The sequence below is a fragment of the Saccostrea echinata genome, unplaced genomic scaffold, assembly GCF_033153115.1.
Source record: "Saccostrea echinata isolate AGI-Se365-2 ecotype Australia unplaced genomic scaffold, CSIRO_AGI_Sech_v1 ptg000015l, whole genome shotgun sequence".
NCBI lineage: Eukaryota > Metazoa > Mollusca > Bivalvia > Ostreida > Ostreidae > Saccostrea > Saccostrea echinata.
Window position 1 is genome coordinate 9,377,235 of NW_026889764.1, and position 20,418 is coordinate 9,397,652.

General features: G+C 32.7%; 2 protein-coding genes across 2 annotated transcripts; both read left to right on the plus strand.

Moving 5' to 3' along the window:
• Positions 1–1,616: 1,616 nt before the first annotated feature.
• LOC133187491 (glutathione S-transferase 1-like) lies at positions 1,617–9,403 on the plus strand. The gene is made up of 4 exons (XM_061322891.1): positions 1,617–1,793; positions 3,984–4,076; positions 4,688–4,914; positions 9,026–9,403. The coding sequence occupies exons 1-4, from the start codon at positions 1,661–1,663 to the stop codon at positions 9,179–9,181; spliced, it is 609 nt and encodes a 202-aa protein (XP_061178875.1). The 5' UTR covers positions 1,617–1,660; the 3' UTR covers positions 9,182–9,403.
• A 2,269-nt stretch (positions 9,404–11,672) lies between these two features.
• LOC133187492 (S-crystallin SL11-like) lies at positions 11,673–18,236 on the plus strand. The gene is made up of 4 exons (XM_061322892.1): positions 11,673–11,866; positions 15,107–15,199; positions 16,057–16,283; positions 17,855–18,236. Exons 1-4 carry the CDS (start codon positions 11,734–11,736, stop codon positions 18,008–18,010), a joined length of 609 nt encoding a protein of 202 aa, XP_061178876.1. The 5' UTR covers positions 11,673–11,733; the 3' UTR covers positions 18,011–18,236.
• The last annotated feature ends 2,182 nt before the right edge of the window (positions 18,237–20,418 follow it).

Here is a 20,418-nt window from a genome sequence, read left to right on the forward strand (position 1 = left end):
ATATCAAACATTGAGGTTCCAACCTTGGTATCAATCACCTGTTATAAATTTTGTATCATGCACTCTGTTGGAAAGGGGGTCATTTTTCAACGGGGGTCAATTTTTCATTGGACTCACACATAAAAAAAAAATGACCCCTAGGTCTCTTTTCTACAAAAAATTAATTTTTTCTACAGCTGGGGGGTCATTTCTTGTCGTTGAAATATGACCCCCCCCCCCCGGTCATTATTCTATGGGGGTCATTATTCGTCTTTACACTGGCTCAATTTTCAACAGGCTAGGGTCTGAATCAACGCTGATGGTCTCAATATTCAACGTTGAAAAAGATTTCCCGGGTCAGTTTTCAACAGGGTATGTGTAAAACACGAAACGAGAAACAAGAAATGAGAAACGAGAAACAACGGAATAAAAAAGTAACTAATGACCTCAAAATGTCAACCAAGAAACATCTTTTGCCTTAATTTCCTTTGTTAGAAAACTAGATGCTGAGTGAAATTAAAACTTTTAACTTAGGTCAGATTTATCAGCGAGCCCGCACAGCTTACTGATATAGTCTTGACAGATTTAATAAGATATCAACAAACTGAAAAGTTCCTGATTTAATAACCGGTAAGACATTTCACCTCATACTAGTATTACTATCTGATTATTACATAGTCAAAGAATAAGCAAAACATTTAATAATATTTTTCAATATAAAAATACATATGTAGTATTAGGAAAGCTATTATTATAACATCGACATTAAATTTCACTTATAATATTACCAGAATTACTAAATCACAAAGATTTTCATGGAATTATGGTAGTAAAAAGCTAATGATCTGTAATAATTGCTTCTCTTTTTTTTTAGACAGAAGTATAGTTAGAGTTCTAACATAGAAATTTGGACCGTTATATAGTACCCAAGCGGAAATACATTCAAGTAGTTTATCACTGAAGGTATCATTTGATGACAAATTTATTATTATAAACAAAACCTGAGTAAGAATTTCTTTCAGGTAATAGTATTGTATTAATTAAATTTTTCAAAAAATTTATATTTTTTTCTGTGTGAGATAGTTGTGCGGGTCGCTGATAAATCTGACTTCAGTTAGATGTTTTCATTTCACTCTACATCTGTTATGTATCAAAATGAAAGCAAAACCGCAAACTGTCCCTCTGTGTTGACATGTTATTGTATGCTGAATCTCATTCCATTGTTTTTCGTTTCGCGTTTCTTGTTTCTCGTTTCGTGTTTTACACATACCTGTTCTCAACACGGGTCAAAATTCAACCTTACACCGGCAGACTGCGCTGGGATATGCGGACTTAGTTGATGGACGAGGGAATGACTGTGTTCAGTCATTTTAGTTGTCCTAAATTCACTATCAAGCCGTCGTTCTAAGTTCATCATGGAAGAATATGCAGATTCTATATACAGTGAAAACATTGATAAGGAAATTTTTTATTGTAATATAATAAAGTATTTTTTCATATTTAGCTATTCAGAAATTATAGTAGCCATTTTAGTAAGAAAGAAATCGAATACGGTGATGTGATTTTGTATCACCCTGTATCACCCTGTATCATAGGTAAAAATAACAAGGAATTTAAAATATTTAGTACGAAGCATTTACCTTGATATTTGTCTGCCATCTTTTCGTGGATAACCTGCAAAATGCCTACCTACAAATTAATGTACTTTCAGGGCAAGGGGCGTGCCGAGGTGATTAGATTGGCCTTTACATTAGCAGGGCAGGTGTTTGAGGACAAAAGATTTACACTAGAAGAATGGCTAAAAGTCAAACCAAGTAAGTACCGTCGTTACCACTGCTTGAATGCCTTTGAATTCAGTTGTTTTACAGTGAACTTGAAGGAGATGAATTTTAACAAAGATACTTGAAAATTGGCTATGCACTTCAATGTCCTGTAAAATATTAATGCACAGTGATACTAGATATTCTAGATCTAATTGTATTTTATGCTATTGCACAAAAAATCTGGTTCCATTTAAAAGCAAAAAAAAAAAAAAAAATGACGGCTTATCGATATCTTAGAATTAATATTGTGGTTATATAATAGTTTTGTGAATTAAATGTACTGTGTTTAAATAGTAGATAGGGTCTGACATGTATCGCAAAAGCCGCAGGCGACTGTGCAATGTGTCAAATTTTGTCTTTTATTAATTATAATATTGATCCATATAGTGAATGGCAAAGACAAAATTTTAAACGTTATCATTATGCAGGCAGTTGTACACGAGATATGTATACAAAATATACAAACATTTAAGCAATCCTTCGTCCCGAAGCTGTTTGCAGATCAAATCTTAATTAGAATTCTTCTTATATATTCCTTTAGTAAACAGTTGCTGTGGTGCAATTGGTAGCACGTACCTTTCGTCATATGAGTTGCAATCCCCTGGGTGAGAAAAGGCATTTAAGCATAGTATCCTTACCCTTACATTATTATGTATGATATGCTTATACATTTTGGTATAAATGATTTGGTATTAGTCACAAACTGAATTGAAACATTTAACAGATTATATCACTATTTATACAAAAGTTTCAAATTTAATATTGGTTCAAAAAGTTTCACGAGCACTATATATTTCGAAAAACAATAATTCCACAAAAACATATACACTGAATGCAAAGTATTTCACTCGATTTGCTTGCGTTGAGGCCCCCTTTGCTTATCAGGGTTATATATATCTTAGTTACTGAATTCTATTCAACGAAACATGAATACATGTTTTGTCCCCAGAGCTGCTTTCAACTCTTTTTTTAATCAGTAACCGAACCTCCTACTTTTCAATAACTCTTTTTTAAATGGGCAAACATGCATGCAGTGCCTCCACCATAAAATACTGAGTTATATGCTAATTAAAACAAAGGTACTAAGCAAATTCTAAAAAAAAATGCCTGTGCGCAACCGTATCTAAATACATTTACATATTGTTTATCATTTTGCTTAGCTCATACTTTTCTTTGAATGCACATTCATTACGATTATAACTGTTCGAGACCTATAATAGGTTTTTGAAAACTTATAGGCTTCCAATATACATATATGTGGTTATGTACATGTATGGATGACATCTTTGGGAAAAGTGTGGAGCCTGGGATTTAAGTATTTCCTTTGCTTTTACTTTGGAATTTATTTTTTGTGAAGCTTCATATATGAAAAGCAATTAATAGTAAAGTCTTTGGAAGGTGCGAGTTCAATTTGTTCGGAAAATCAGATAGAGAGGCACATAAAGAGAAATACTAAAAGATCCAAATGGGTGAAGGTGTAAAAATTTATTCACAAAGATGATAAAATCCAGTGTCTTCAAAACTTAATATTGAAGGTGATTGTAGAAATTCAAAGTACTATAAAGCCTGACGCTCTGATTAATTACTGAAAATTTCAGCCATTTTCTTGTAGATATTTGAAGAAAAGTACAAAGCGTTGCTGATAAAGGTCCGACATAAATTTCCTTGACGAGCAACACTAGAGAAAACCTCCATGCTAAAGAATATATTTACTATTGCTAATAAATGTTTTTCATTATAGAAGAATTATTGTTTTCAAAAACGATTTTTAAAGAATATTCACCCTCCTAACATGGAGCATAACAGGTAAACGTAAAAGGCAGACAGACTGTGCGACTTGTTTTGTGCTTTAAATTGTCGTAAAGATAATGTTACTAGTTTTCTTTATGAAGAAAAAAATTACTTGTAAATTTGAGTATGATGAAGTACACTCTTAAACTGGTCTGCATGAACACAAAAGAATTGCCAATAGGTAGTGTAGAATGAAAACTCAATTTACCTGTAAGGTTGCATGGGGGAAAATCGGGGGAAAATTAATTAAACATATGTCCCTGAGAATGGTCTACAGTATACAAACTGGTACATCATGAATGCAGTTACCAAACATAATATTTTTACTTCTTATGGATTGAAAAAATAAATTTATCATTTACATAATTAATATTCATTCTCTTTTATTAGCTATCCCACAAAATCATTTACCAGGTCTGCAGGTGGATGACAAATACATACCCCAATCTGGCGCCATCTTGAGATATGTTGGGAGAGCCTTTGGTAAGTTTACTTTTTCTATGAATATTAATATTTAGTAAAATAGAATACATTCCTTTTTTATGCGAGCCACCAGAATGCACTTATCAAGTCAGCTGTATTAAGTTCGTACGTATGGCCTTTTGTGTTTGCTTGAAAAATTATTCTGCACTGAGTAATTAATCTAACTGATTTAACAGTATTTTAATACCTATTTTTATTAAAAAATCAAGTAAGATTTTTGTATCTCATTTACAAGATAAACTTCAAAAACAATATTGAATGACAATATTTCAAGATTTTCAGCATAAAGAAATATTCTTAAGGCCAGTAGATTTAATACTGCTCGTCTATTATTTGGCCCCGTGGATTTACAAATTTCGGTTGTCTATAGCTACTATACAGGGGCCCGTTTTACAAAAGAACTTGCGTACTAAAACTAAAATGTAATTCTGCATGTAACTTTCCAAATAAAGTTACATTGAAATGGTTTTTATCTTTTTAAAAGGAATGTAGTCAGACAATTTTACACTAGCAATTTTAAACAGAATCATTTACAATCAACATCAGTATAGTCGTAAGTTCTTTTGTAAAACGGGTCCCAAGACCTCAATTGTATTTCTTTTTTATTATAGGTTTATATGGAGACAATAATGACGAAAGCACACGCATTGACGTCATTATCGGAGCAACTGACGACTTTTTGAAAGACGTCTCTGATGCGGTCTACGAGAAAGACGAAACGAAGAAAGCAGAATTGAAGAAAGATCTAGAAGAAAACAAATTTCCACAATATCTCAATTTAATGGAGGAAATTCTGAAGGAAAATAATGGAGGGGATGGATTCTTCGTGGGAAATAGAGTGAGTTTCTGATAGAGTAAAGTTTTTTTTATAGAATCTTCGCGGATATGTTAAGACGTTCTACTTGCATATACAATATAACCTAAAAGTAAGCTATATGGTGTATTATTTAGAGATAATGATTTCTTAAAATATTATATTTAAAGAATTATTTCAAGTCCTAGAAATGAATCGAAACATGCAAAGCATAATATAAACTATTATAGTTCTTGTAATTTTTGGTTGGTTAAAAAAAACAAAGTAAATTTGTCGCGAAACAAAGTATATTTGTCGCGGGGGTTAAATAATTAACCCATGACGTCATAACTATTGATCAAATATTTGCTGAATGAAAATGAAACGTAACGAGTATTCTTGCAAACAATTACACGAAATGGGAGTTAAAAAGCATTATATTGTGAATAAAAGGTGAGATTCATTTATAAGGAATTAAAGTTTAAGAAAAAGGTACGCTGATTTATTGTTGCCATTTTTTTTAATGAAGAAGGCAGTATTTAGACATCCCGATCAGCCTTTCCTCTGTCTTTCTTAACAAGAAAGACACTACGCCGCATACTTTGAAACATAGTTTTTGTCCATATCGAAAGCTCATGTCCTATAGTACTTGGAGAGTTTTACTAGGATTGTGTGGTAAACAGGAAATAAAAATAAATTCTTCAATAGTATGTGCAAAATGTAAAAATTTTGGTAAGATTTCAAGTGAGGAATAAGTATTTTATTTCTTTGAGAGGAGGGTAGGATTAGGAATGTTTTTAAATAATTATTGAAAAAAGGGAATGAATTATCCCTAAGGTAGTGTTGAACTTTTATGGCAAAATCTGGTTATCAGTTTCGAAAATCCTGGTCCAACCTGGGTTTTACAAATAGTCTTAACTTTTTCACAAAGACATATATACTTTTGTACTTTTAGACGTCACATAATAACCTCGTAGTTGAGTGCTTCTTTCATTCTTAGACTCCTTCATGTTTATGCATATGCAGTGGATAAAAATAGTAAACGTTTTATTTGTGGTTTTTTCTGTTTTTTCAATGTTTCTTTTTACAAAAAAGTGTAGATTTGCCGAATTAAAATTTGTGCGCTGCCTAAACCAACCTGCATTGAACTTACAACCAAATTCAGAGATCCTTGTGACGTTACATATTGTCGTTTTGTACATATTGTCGTCGGCGACAATATGTACCTACCCTCACTGCACATATTGTCGTCCATCGGTACATATTGTCGCCGGATGAAAAGTTACACATGTACATATTGTCGCTGACGACATTTTTTTGCCTCAACCTCACTGTACATTGTCGCCCCAAAATATTGTTGCTTAAAGATATCTTTTGTTGTTTTTGGTAGTTTTGTGAATATAATCGGTGTGTGAATCACACTGACGTGTCTCGTATGCTATTTCATGCAGCGTGATTGTGACGGTACATTTTGTCGTCCTGTTCATATTGTCGCCGGCGACAATGTGTACCTACCCTCACTGCGCATTTTGTCATCCTTAAGAACATGTCGCATGGCAATGCACGACAATGCTCCATATAAATATTATTAATTTTGCTTTCCTGTTTTTGAGAAGATAACTTTCAGAGGAATTTTCCATATATTCCTAGTTAAAACTTTGATCGCCCATTGTGGCTCCATCCCATAGCTCCGGGGTCATGATTTGAAGATACTTGAATGTACACTACTTAAGGATACTTCCATATAAACATCACTTATCACGGGCCTACTGCTGTTCCTACTGCTGGTGGATCCAGATATTTCAAAATGAAGGGGGGGGGGGGGGTTGAGGTTCAGAATTTTCTTGACAATCAAAAGTCATTTGTATGTAAAGGCGTGTTACTGTATATGTTAAGTAAATAATTTAAACTTGAATCCCCTTTATCCACGGATGCTTTGTGGCAGGTTTAGTTGAAACTGACCCAGTAGTTCTTGAGAAGAAGCTGAGGTTGTGAAAAGTTTACAGACAGAGGGACGGTCAGACAAAATGTGATCAGAAAAGCTCACTTGAACTCCCAGTTTAGGTGATCTAAAAATGTCAACCCCAACACCGATTATATCGGCACAAAATTGCATATAAGAATAACGCAAAAAAATAATTTTCAAATAATCAATACTACTGAACAAAAAAAAAAGAATACATGAATTCAATATCCAAGTATATATTACAAGAAAAAAAGAATAGGCTGGTGTATCAGATATCTCAAGAATTACGATATCTTGACATATCATGGTGATGTACATCAATCCTGGACACAATTTCCTGACCAAAAAGTTTTCTCCCTACAGTATTGCAAGTAATGATGTCTGTCTCCCTCCGTGCGTGTGTGTTTGTCAATCTCTCTTTCATTTCTCAAGTTAATATTCGTCAAAACAATATATCGACGACAATATATATCAACCTTGACGTTGTCGTCGGCGACAATATGTGCTGGTGCTTGAATGTACATTTTGTCGTCTATTATGCAGGAGGAAAATAAGGCTCGTTTCCGGCGACAATATGTACCGATGAACGACAGTATGTGCAGTGAGGGTAGGTATATATTGTCGCCGATGACAATATGTACAAAACGACAATATGTACCGTCACAATCCTGCTTTCAGGTTTTGGTGTGTTTTAGGTGCGATGATTTATGGGATATAGGTAATTCTTTTCTCTGTCCTGACGTGTCTGTCCGTTATACATGTACAAAAATTTTATCTATTTATAGCAATATGTTCCTGAATAAAAGTTAAGACAAGATTCAAGTTTTTAAAAGTCTGATATCAATTTTAAGGTCATGAGGTCAAAAATCTTAGTACATTCTGAAAGAATTTGTTAATTTAAAAAAGATATGAAAGTTCCGCACTTACTGGTTCAAAAGTTTTTGCGAAGGTTATTTTTTTTCTAAAAATGTATGTCAGAGTTCAGGTTCAAGGACATACTGTCAGAAATCATTGTCACAGGTAACGCACATGTAAAAATCTGAGACCCAGTCTCTTCAGGTGCAAAAGTTACGTCCTAGGTCGATTTTATTTATTTATTTTATTTTATTGTATTAAAGGTCATGAAGTTAAAAGTCAAAGAACATTTGATCTTGTCACAAGTGATGCGCATGTGAAATATTAAAGCCTTCTGTTCTCTCATTCAAAAATTATCAAAATGTTTTTAAAAAATATTAAAAGTATGTGAAACCTCCAAGGTCGTGAGATAAAAAAAAAAATCATGGTTATTTGAGAAAGCCCTTGTAACAGGTAATGCACCTGTGAAATATGAAAGTATTATCTTCTCACATTGAAAAGTTATGTTCAAGGTAAAAGTTTTTTGTCAGAATCACAGATGGATAGAGGGACAGAATGACAGTTGGATGAAATTTAATGTTCTCGCGTCTTTGCGAAAGCGGGACACAAAATATGTGTGTAATTTGCATGAATGAGCAAATTTCTGAAATTGCAAAGATTGATTACTGTTTTATATGTTAAGGTTTTTTGTCACCCATTATGATTAAAAGTTTTTCTGTCCATCTTGTTTGCATAATTTTGTTTATAGGCGAGTCTCTACACGGAGTTTAATTTTAACATTAAATTCTTTAGTGTGCTAATTTTATTATTTTTTAGGGACGACTATTAAATTCTACCTGAACTGTTTGGTATTTCTTATATTTTAATTGGTTTTCAAGCAGGAATGCTCTAAGATTGTCTTTTTTCGATTTCTTTGGCTAGCCTTACTTTTAATTTAATTTTTTCTTTCTTTTGTCTTTCTTTCATTCTTCATTCACCAGAAGTTTATATTTTATGCTATCTAATGTGTCACTTGCTGACCTTTAAATATTGATGATCCTTTTTATTCACATTTCATTGTCTAATCTTCCTATACCAGTTTACTTATGTAGTATGTAGATTGCTTTTTGGGGGAGGGGGGAGATCTTTTTCAAAATATGTTTATATCATTTTGATTTCATTTGACTGGCCTATTTCTATTCATGAATGGGTTTTAATTGGACTTATTTTATCTACTGTTCCTTTCGTTGATATCTTAATTAAATTTCATTAACAGACCTTTCCCCATCCATAATTTTGTCATGGTGTAGATTTAATTTTTTTTCGTCTATCAATATTTTTTAAATTTTTTTAAAGCTGTCGATTGCTGACCTCAAGGTCTTTGACACAGTCGATCAAGTCGCTAGTTATGCTACACCGCCGCCATTTCCTCCTAAACTTGGGGCTTTTATTGAGAAAGTGAAAAACAATCCAAAAATAAAGGAGTACATCTCCAAACAAGCCTCAAAATAAACAGAAGAAAGAGAAGAGCCATATCACAGTATACAGTGCTTCCAGACATTGAGATGCAGTTCAATAGACATTCTAATGTGATAGGCTAATAAGAAAGATATGCTCAATTTTAGCAGTAATCCTAATTATAGATATATACACTGACTTCTAAGGTTGAAATCCATTAACTGACTTTCTCTCTGTGTTATTCATTGTGTATCTTAATAAACGTATTTTATTTAACAGTTGATTTTATCTTATTGCTCTCGTACAATTTAAAATAGTATTGTTATTTTCTTATAAACATTTGCATGCGCTTTGAAGAGGAACAGAAATGAGGAGATTGTATCAGTGACATGTATTTTTTTTTTTTAAATTTTATAACGTATTAGTAGGAATTCCAAGATTAGAAATCAGAGAAAATTATTTATAATTTATAAATGTATAAAATGAAACTTGAAAAACATTGATGTTCTCAAACACAAGAGTTTGCAAATTCTACAAAAATAAATCTACATTGAATATCGAAGACTAACTTTTGTTTTGGAAAACATCTGTATGGAGTTCAATTTAATTATAAAAAGATATTTTTATAAATTTTTTAATATTTAAAAATATGAGATGTTTATGGACGTTTATTGTGTCGAAGTTAAAAAATGGTTAATTTCAATCATCAAGGAGGAAAACGATTAATATGTATCAAATGAACAATAGTTTCTAATGGTAGAACTTACATGTCGTCTGTAGTAGGGCTTGGGGTAAAAAGCTGAGAGTGGAGTGGAGTGGAATCTTGTGGAGTCATGGAGTGGAGTCTGTATCATAACAGTACAGAAAATTCAGAAAGTTATAAAAACAATTTGATTTCTCTTACATACAATCATTCTCTTGTAACATGGTTTGGGTTAGTGTGAGAAGAATGAAAAAAAGTAAATAATAACCTCTAAATGTCACACAGGGACAAAGAAACAATGTACATAGACAAGTCAATGTTTTGTTGACAGCTTTCATATTAAACTGATAAACAACAATTACTGGTTGAATTTTTTTTTTATGAACTTGAGATTTATTTTTTCTCACTACAAGTTCTCTGACTCAACAACGGAGAATAATCGTTCCTTCAAATAATAATTTTGGTTCTGCTTGTTTTATATAGAAGAAGGCTTTGAGTGGAAAGTCAAGATTATTGAAGCTCCATGCCAATTCCACTTGATAATTATAACGGAAGGTAACGGAATAAATTGAGACTTCTCAGAATAATTGTTTATATATCATATTTATGTATTTATTTATTTATTTATTTATTTATTTGAGCAGAACAAAATCTTTATTCTATTTAAATTTTTTAGAGAAAATGAGACATGCGTGAAGTATCAGATACTTTTTTAAAAAAATGGCAGAGGAGATGTTAGCAAGTACATTCTGCATTGTCGCGATAATTAAAACTGAGTCCCAGGTATTGCTTAATTAACAATGTTTGTTTAATAATACAATTTGATAGGTAACTGCAAAGGATAGATATAGAAAAGACTGTGTGACTTTTGTAACAGATCTAGATATCATAAAGTCTTATATCTTTTGAAGCAGAAAAAGGGTGACCAATTCCTGCGCCACATAGCGTCAACCTAAAATAAAGTCTATCTTTAAACCCTTCCTCGCCACTCCGGTACTTTGTACACAGACTTCAGTAATTCTTTTTGATATCATCAAAGGAAAGTAGAATTGGCACAAACGCAAAATAAAGGACTTGAGGAAAGTTAAGTTGAGAGACCATTGTTAAAGTGACAAAGTGGTCATTAAATACCGAAAGTCCTGTAGCAATTTGTCTTCACACTGAACGTGTTTTTTATCTGTTGACAACCTTGAATAATCAATAAACTTATTAGTTTAATAACAAAATTTAATATCAAGGCTATAAAGTCAGATATAACCGTCAAACTAGTTTTTTTTTTTTTTCATTATGATGATTGATGTAAGACAAAAACACTCCCGTCAAATCAGGTTCACATTAAAATGTTAGTAAAAATTAATTAAATGTTTATTAATATAAATATCAGAAACAAAGTAAGATGAAGTTTATTGTCACAAAGGCACGGTTTGATAACAAAGCTTGTGACATGCAGTTTACCGATATAATTTATATTAACATTATGGATCTGAATTATAACTCCATATTTGTTATTATTTGGTGGACAAGGAATGTGCTCAGTCATTTTATTTGTCCTAAATTCACTATCAAGCCGTCGTTCTAAATCTTCCTCTATCATTTCATCATGTTAGAATATGCAGAATATACAGTAAAGGCATTGATATGGAATATTTTTTTAATTGAAAAATAAGGAAGATTGAGGTATTTTTCATATTTAGTTATTTAGAAATTTCAGTACTTACATTAAAGCCATTTTTTTTTTATATGACACGCATTATTTTATTTAAAGAACGAAAGAGAAAAATCGAAAACGATGATTTTGTACCACCCTGTAGCATAGGTGAAAATACAGAACAAGGAATCAATATATAATACGAAGCATTTATTCAGATATTTGTCTGCTATCATTACGTGGATAACCTCCAAGATGCCTACATACAAATTGATGTACTTTGAGAGCAAGGGGCGTGCCGAGGTAATTAGACTAGCCCTAACAGCTGCAGGACAGGAGTTCGAGGACAAGAGGTTTACAAGAGAAGAATGGCTAAAAGTCAAACCAAGTAAGTACCGTCGTTACCACTGCTTAGATGCTCTTAAATCCAGTTGTTGTTTTTTTACTGTGAACTTGAAGGAGATGAATCTTAAATAAGATATTTGAAATTTTTTATACATAATGATATTGCACGATGATACCAGACATGCTAGATCTAATTGTATTTTATGTTATTGAGCAAATAATTCTTGACCCATTTTGAAGCAACAGAAATTGACGGCTTATCGATATTTTAGATTTAATACTGTGTTTATATAATAGTGTTGTGAATTGTATGTACTATCTTAAATAGTAGTTAGGGTCTGAAATATAGTGGAAAAGCCGCAAGCGATTGTACATGTACAATGTGTCAAATTCTGCATATTACTAATTTTGATCAATATAATAAATGCTAAACACAAAAATATGATTGCAGGTAGTTCTACACAAGATATATATACTAACATTTAATTAAATCCCCGCACCGAAGCTAATTGCAGACAGGAAATCTCGTTTAGAACTTTCTTGTATATCCCTTCAGTAAACGGTTGCTGTGGTACAATCGGCATCACATTTCCTTTGTCCAAAGGGTTGTGATCCCCAGTGTGACAAATTTTCTCTATGAAAGCATTTAAAAGCATAGTATCCTTACCCTTGAAATATTTTGTATAGTATTATACTTGTAGGGTATTTTGGTATTAATAAATTGGTATTAGTGAAAAATTGAATTGAAGCATTTAACAAATTATATCACTAGTTACATGTTTACACGGGTTTTAAATTCAAAATTTAAGTTACACAGACACTTGAGATTTATAAACGATAACGTCGCAAAAAGATGTACACTGACTGCAATATGTAGGCTATCACTTGGTTTGTTTACTTTGGGCTCTCCTTTGATTATCATGTTTATTTATTTTAGTTATTGAATTCACGTCAACGACATATGCATCTAAGTAGATATATCGTCTCCGTAGCTACTTTCAACTCTGATTTTGTCGACACAAAAATGAAAGTGGAGAGATAAACCAACAAAAAGTTTCTAAAACGTTTTGGGGGCTAAGCCCCAATTTTCAGTGCAGATATTATGTCTATCGTTGCAAAAAAAAGTGAGGGCTTAGCCCCCCACCCCCCGCACACCCTCTCCCCGGTTCCGACGGCTATGCATGAACCTTCTACCTCTCAATAACCCTTTTATAAATCGCCAAACGCGCATACATTGTCTCCACCTATATTTGCTAAAGCAACGGAATATTGCTACCTGTGCGCAGCGGTATCTAAATACATGTCATACTTTTTGCATTTTGCTCAATTCACATTTACCCCGAATGCATATTCATTACGATTAACTTTCGAGAACCAAGGTTTTAAAAACTTACATGCTTTCAATAAGTATACAATCATGTATATGTATCGATCAGGCCCGTAGAACACGGGGGGACTTTTTTATGAGTATAGTATTTTGCTATAGTAAAGGACAAGACAGGCTAAGACCCCTTTTTGGCCCCCGGTTCGGGGTGTCCTTTAGAATGATGCAACAGTTTATCAGTAAAAAACCTGTTGTCACCCCTGTCACAAAATGAGTATTGGTTCTAAATTATGGGATACACAGAGGTCACAGGAAGGTCAGAAAATATGTCAATTTCCGAATTTTCTCATTTTTATGCAAATTTCATCGATTTTACAGCACATTTTGGTTTAGAAAACATAGAGCACAAGCTTGCCTATCTACCAAATTTATATATTTCATATACTAGTATCAGATGCAACTTATGTATAAAAATCTCAGATAGGCAAGCTGTGCTCTATGTTTCCTGAAGTGAAATGTATCTCAAATTTGACGAAATTTGACCAGAATTGAGGAAATTCGGGAAAATGTCCTACTTTTGCACCCTTTTGTGGCCTCCGTGTAAGCTTTGAATCAAAATTAGTGCTGGTTTTAAAACAAGCATCGTTTTAAGTTCTTAACTATGAACTATCACAAATTTAACTGTGTTCTGATTTTTCATCAAATAAGGGGGCAGATTGGGCCGTTACCATACCTTGTCCTTTCCTTTAAATACTGCTATAAGGTCTAACACAGTAAATTAGTTTTTTTTTTTTTTTTTTTTTTTTTTTTTTTTTTTTTTTTTTTGCTTGTCAGATAATTTTTGGAAGGTATCCTCCCATCCCCCCCCCCCCATGTGGAGCTTGAGAATTGAGTGTTTCCTTTGCTTTTACTTGGAGTTTTAATTTCTGTGTATCTGCGTTATATGTTTAGCGATTAAAAGTAGAGTTATTGGAAGGTGCGAGTTCAATTGGGAAAACCAGAGACAGAGGGATATGCATGTATGAGGATATATGAAAGGCACAAATGGATGAAGGAATTAAAATTTATTTACTAAGATGATAAAATCCAGTGTCTTCAAAACTGTAATATTGAAGGTAATTGAAGAAATTCTAACTGCTATAAAACCTGACGCTCTGATTAATTACTGAACATTTCAGCCATGTTCTTGTAGATATTGGAGGACAAGTAAAAAGCGCTGCTGATAAAGGCCCGACACAAAATTGCTTGACAAGAAACACTAGGGAAATGTCTATACTAATGAATATATTTACTATTGCTAAACGTTTTTCCTTATAGAAGAAAAAATGTGATATGAAAAAAATATTTTTCAAAAATATTGATTTTATCGATCTAATACTGTATAAGTAGAAATTTTAGCGAGACGGACATTTAGCGATTTATCCCAAAATATTGGTATATATTTTTAGCGAGAGATAATTTTAGCGATTTTATTATATCAAGAGAGATAGCTGTAACAAACGATATGGAATTAATTGTTAGCGATATTAAATTTTAGCGATCTTAGAACCCTAGCTAATAATGCCAAAATTAAATCCTCGCTAAATATTCTGCTTATACGGTATAATGCATAGCAGGTAAACATATATGTACAGGGCAAACCCTTTTGACTTGTTTTTTTAATTGTCGCAAAGATAATTTTTCTAGAATTCTTTATAGGGTAAATACTTACTTGTAAATTTGAAGTATTATCAATGCTCTGCATGAATAAAAAGGAATACAAAAGAATTACCAAAGGGTGGTGTTGAATGAAAACACAATTCATGGATAAAGTTGCATGGGGAAAATCGCGAAAGGAACATGTCCATGAGAATGGAATCGTTGCATACAGCCACCAAAGATATTACTATTATTACTTTTGATGAATTGAAAAAATTAAGTTTATCATTTAAATAATCAATATTCATTCTCTTTTATTAGCTATCCCACAAAACCAATTGCCTTGCCTGCAAGTGGATGACAGACTCATACCCCAATCTGGCGCCATCTTGAGATATGTTGGAAGAGCCTTTGGTTGGTTTACGTTTTATGAATATGGATTTTTAGTAAAATAGAATCATATTATCTTTTAGAATTTAAAACACCAGAATACACATTGCACATTGCAGGTTATGTGTATTAATTTTATCGCTTTTGTTTACCTCATAAATTTCAGAAACAATGTTGAATGCCAATATTTCGAGTTTTTCATAACGACATTCATTATAAAATATGAAGATAACAAACAGTAATGAATCTTAGAAGTCCGTTAGAAAAATACAAATTTGGAGCAGAACAAACACGGACCTTAAAAACCCAAAGAGGTTCGATCACATGCGATGGAGGAGTAAGCATCCTGTCGACTTGTCACACCGGCTGTGTTCTCCTTGTCATTATCGGGCAACGGGAAAATCCGTAGACAATTCAGTGTGAAAATAGTGGCCTAGCAATTTGTATGAAAAACGTCAGTCAATATTCGATTCAAGGACGAATTGTTTTTTTTCTAACATGGTCATTGTATAGAATTAGCGGAATGTTGACCTTAAATGGGATTGTTAATATCCTTGCATCATCAACTTCTTTGTCAATAGCTTGTCTTGTTTTAAAAATTGTGTTTGTACATAGAGCTTCCTCTAGCGTATTGAATTAACTGGGAGACAAATACTAAATTTCAGGTGATAATATGGTATATTGCCATATAAAGAAGGGAAGTTGACGACAGAAAAGTTGGAGTCATCACTTTTATCATAAAGTTTTGATGTCTTTTTATGAATGAAGAAGTATACTAAAATCCAGTTATATCAATACTGCTTCTCCATTATTGGGCCGCCGTGGATTTACAAAATTTGGATCTTATACAGGACTTCAAGTGTATTTCATTTTTTTTATAGGCTTATATGGAGACAATAATGACGAAAGCACACGTATTGACGTCATTCTTGGGGCTACTGATGACTTTTTGAAAAACCTCATTAATGTGTATTATGAGAAAGACGAAACGAAGAAAGAAGAATTGAAGAAAGATCTAGAAGAAAACAAACTGCCACAATATTTCAATTTGATGGAGGAAATTCTGAAGGAAAATAATGGAGGGGATGGGTTCTTTGTAGGAAATAAGGTGAGTTTCCATTACAGTGAGGTTTACTTTTGAATCTTGGACTTAGAAGCAAATGCATAGAATTAATGTGTTCTCCGCAGCCTTGGGAAATAGTTTATGTCTCGGGCGACAAGGTTTCAGGTTTTTAGTTGTTTCTGGTGCAATGATTTATGTCATGTTGCAGCTCTCTGTCTTTCCTGTCTTGTCTGTCCATCACTCAAAAATGTGATATACTTCTGATTTAAAAGGAAAATGTTCTGGTTCAAAAACTAAGGCAATATTAAAGTTTTTATAAGTCCATCTTCGAGAATATAGATCATGTGGTAAAAAATCAGTACATTCTAAAAGGTCTTGTCAAAGGTAATGCATATGTGAAAAAATATGAAAGCTCTGTCCCTCTTGTGCAAAAGTTTCGGTTAAGGATAATTTTAGGTAGGTTGGAGTTCAGGGTCATGGACATGTTGACAGAAATCATAATACAGGAAGATCACAGGTAATGGAAATGTAAAATTATGAAGCACAGTCTCTCCAGGAAGAAAAACTACGTCCTAGGTTTATTATTGTTATTTTTATTTTGTTTTAAAGTACATGTAGGAGAAACTTCAAGTTCAAGGTAATGGGGTTAAAAATCAAAGTACATTCGGAAAGATCTTGTTGCTAGGGATATATATGTGAAATATGAGAGCCCTTTTCCCTATTCAAAGCTATCAACAATATTTGACAAAAAAATAATCAAAAGTGTAACTTGAAGGTCATGAAGTAAACAAAAATCATAGTATGTTGGAAAAGGTAATGAGAGTCTTATCTCCTCATATTCAAAAGTTAAGATCAAGGTTAAAGTTTTTGACATACAGAGGGACTGATGAATGGGATTTAATGTGAAAGTTTCTGTCACCCATTATGATTGGAAAGTTTCCTTCTCTTGGGTGGAAGCTATTAAAATTTACCTGAAACGAGTAATATTCTTTATATTTCGATTGTTTTTAAAGCAAGACTGTCTTAAGATTCTCTTATTTCGATTTCATTGGATGACCCAGCTTTCGATTTATTTTTTTCTTTTGTCTTTCATTTATTCTTCATTCACCGTTTTCATATTCCATGTCATCTAATATTTCATTGGCTGGCCTCCGTTTACCGATGAAGTTTGATTTTGTGTGTGTGTATGGGGGGGGGGGGGCTTCTTTTATTAAATATGTATGTATCATTCTGATTAAATTTGACTGGCATCTTTCTATTCTTAAATACGTTTTAATAAGATGTCATCTTGTCTCTCTGTATCAATCTATTATCAGATTTATATTCTCTGGAATCATTTTAATTCGTGAGGGGCCAATGTTTGTGGATCACTAAAATTGGTTTTGTAAACATATTGATTCCTCGAATCTACAGTTTAAACGAATAACCCACGAAATTACGTATTTTGCTTACCAAAGAACATTGACCCTCAAGAATTAAAATGTTTCCACAGTTTTCATCTGTTTGGCTCTTTTGGTCAATTATTTTAATCAGATTTCATTGACAAGCATTTTCCCATCCATAATTTGACATTTTTACACATTGATTTTCTTATGTCTACCAATTGTTTTTTTTAGATGTCGATTGCTGACCTAATGATCTATGACCTAACCGATCAAGTCGCAAGTTTTGTTACACCCCCGCCACTTCCACCTAAGCTTGGGACTTTGATTGAGAAAGTGAAAAACAATCCAAAAATAAAGGAGTACACCTCAAAACAAGCCTCAAAATAAACAGAAGAGAAGCGTAACCACACAGTATACATTACTTCCAGGTATTGAGATGATTCTGTTCAAGGGAATTCTAATGCGATAGACCAGTGAAAAGATCAGTTCAAGTTAAGAAGCACTTATAATTGTGGAATGTATTAACTGGCTTTCGTGTCTAAGATTGAAGTCTAAAAACTGACTTTATCTCTGCATTATTCAGTGTGTTACTAAATAAATATATTTTATTCAACAGTTGAGTTTATTTGCCATTTGAAAAAGTATTGATTTTTATATAAAATGGTTAGCGTTACCCTGTTCCGTCATTCCATGACTCTCCATTCATTATCTCGGCAACAGTTGCACACATTCAATTCAAATTAGACATATGGATACATCATAGAAATACTCAAGTCAAGTTCTAATTTGGTTGTGTTCCGATGATTTTTGACAGTTATCCCTCTTGAACTAGGGAAAAAAAATCGGTTTCAACTCTCTAACTTCTGTAAGGATGTATGTTTAAGGTTGAAATTACATGTGGAGGTATTTTACCAGAAAATACAGTTCAAGATTGAATTTGGTCGTGGTCCGAGGATTTTTGACAGAATTATCCTTCTTGAACTTAGAAAAAAAGAAGAAATTTTTAGTTTCCCTTTTCATGTATCAAAAATAAAAAAAATAAAAAAACTGCCTTTTCAGGAAGATCACAGGTAACATTTACACACAAATGCACAGATAACTTTTTGACATATTTCCTGCTTTCTCCTCCTTTTCAGAGTTTATTCTGGAGTTTTCCCGAGTACAACACAAAATTGTATCTCTAGTCACTGCTCCCTGACGTTTTTGACGTCATCTTTTGATGCCTATGGAGACAACCCTACATACTGAAATTGATTTCTTTCAATAAAGCATATATTTAGCCACTTTTTGGCATATGAAAAGGATGTAACAATTTTTTACATCCAGGGTATACATTTTGGTCCCTTTTCCCCATTTTTGGCCATAATGCAGAAATTCTGTCCTTAATTTCTAACAGATATCCATATATTTTTATTTCTATTGAGGTTGAGAAAATTATACACGAACTTTTCTTCCTTTAGATTTCATGAACGGAAATTGTAATTTAAAATTTGACTTTAAAAACGTCCATTGAAAAGAATGACGGGTACAACAACCAAGTACTTCAGCCTACAATTAAACAAATTCTAGAAAATAGGATAAAATTGCATTTACCTTGCAACCAAAATATGTTGTGCAACCATTTTATGACCAATGATAGATATCAACCTTACTTGAACAGAATTTATTTGAGGGGAAAAATTAGCGTAAGTCAATGTCGATCACTCATTTGTATTTTTTTTCAATTAAAAACTGCATAATGGAATATTATTGAAACTTTGCATGCATTTCTAAATTATAATGTTCTAAAATCAGTTGTTTAGTAAAGACAACATGTTAAAATGAAGATAATAAATGCAAACATTTACCTATCGTCACAGAAAAATTCCAGAGTCAAGGAGACATTAAGTAAGATATGACGACAGACATTATCAAGTGCATTATTTGTAAATTGCTAATTTCTGACCTGCTTCCGCGATCCCATTTTTGTAGGTTTGAATTTTAAATGTTTGAAATATTTCATGATATATTTTAAAATATATATTCAAACCATTCGAATTTATTGTTAAAACATGATTACCAAAGTTTGAATATAGTATTTAGTAAAAAAAATTATGACAAAAGTCCCTGAACTTTCCGAACAGCCTTCATTTACATATTAATGGCAAAAGAAGATATAGACTGTAAAATCACTTATTTTTGTGGGGTCAAATTGGTACAGCGAAAAATAGTTTAATATTGTGATTGAGGAAGAAACATCTTATGTCGTATGTAATTTAAATATTTCGATGTGGATGCGAATTTTTGGGTGTCTTTTTACCACGGAAATTGTGAAACATAATTGTGATAAAAAGTGAGTAATAATTTAGAAAATATATAACACAGGTTTGAAGGTGTGAAATACGTTCCGACACGTCATATTTCATGAAAAGCGAAAGTGCTTCGTTGTTAAATATACCTCGGTGAAAAGTTCAATAGGGCAGACTCATACTACATCCTCTAGAACTTTCAAAACTGAAATTTATTACTAATATTTATTTCTTTCCTCGTCTGTTGTAATTCATGGGGATGTGGTCTTAATTTTTTCTAGGGAATTTAGTAAGAAATGAAATATGTGAAGATAACGAACAGTATTCGAGCTCAAAAGTCAATTAAACATTAGAAAATAGGAGCAGAGCAAACACGGACCTCTAAGACATCAGAGGTGGGATCAGGTGCCATGGAGGAGTGAGCATCCCTTGCCGACCGGTCACACCCGCCGTGTGCTCCTTTTCATGACCGGGAAATAACGGAAAAATCCGTCGACAATTCAGTGT

Excerpts from the sequence above, each read along its gene's own strand:
- LOC133187491 (XM_061322891.1), top strand. The coding sequence starts at position 1,661 with ATGCCTACCTACAAATTAATGTACTTTCAGGGCAAGGGGCGTGCCGAG. Across the intron at positions 1,794-3,983 it reads ATGGCTAAAAGTCAAACCAA|CTATCCCACAAAATCATTTA; the intron begins GTAAGTACCGTC and ends CTCTTTTATTAG. Across the intron at positions 4,915-9,025 it reads GATTCTTCGTGGGAAATAGA|CTGTCGATTGCTGACCTCAA; the intron begins GTGAGTTTCTGA and ends ATTTTTTTAAAG.
- LOC133187492 (XM_061322892.1), top strand. The coding sequence starts at position 11,734 with ATGCCTACATACAAATTGATGTACTTTGAGAGCAAGGGGCGTGCCGAG. Across the intron at positions 11,867-15,106 it reads ATGGCTAAAAGTCAAACCAA|CTATCCCACAAAACCAATTG; the intron begins GTAAGTACCGTC and ends CTCTTTTATTAG. Across the intron at positions 15,200-16,056 it reads ATATGTTGGAAGAGCCTTTG|GCTTATATGGAGACAATAAT; the intron begins GTTGGTTTACGT and ends TTTTTTTTATAG.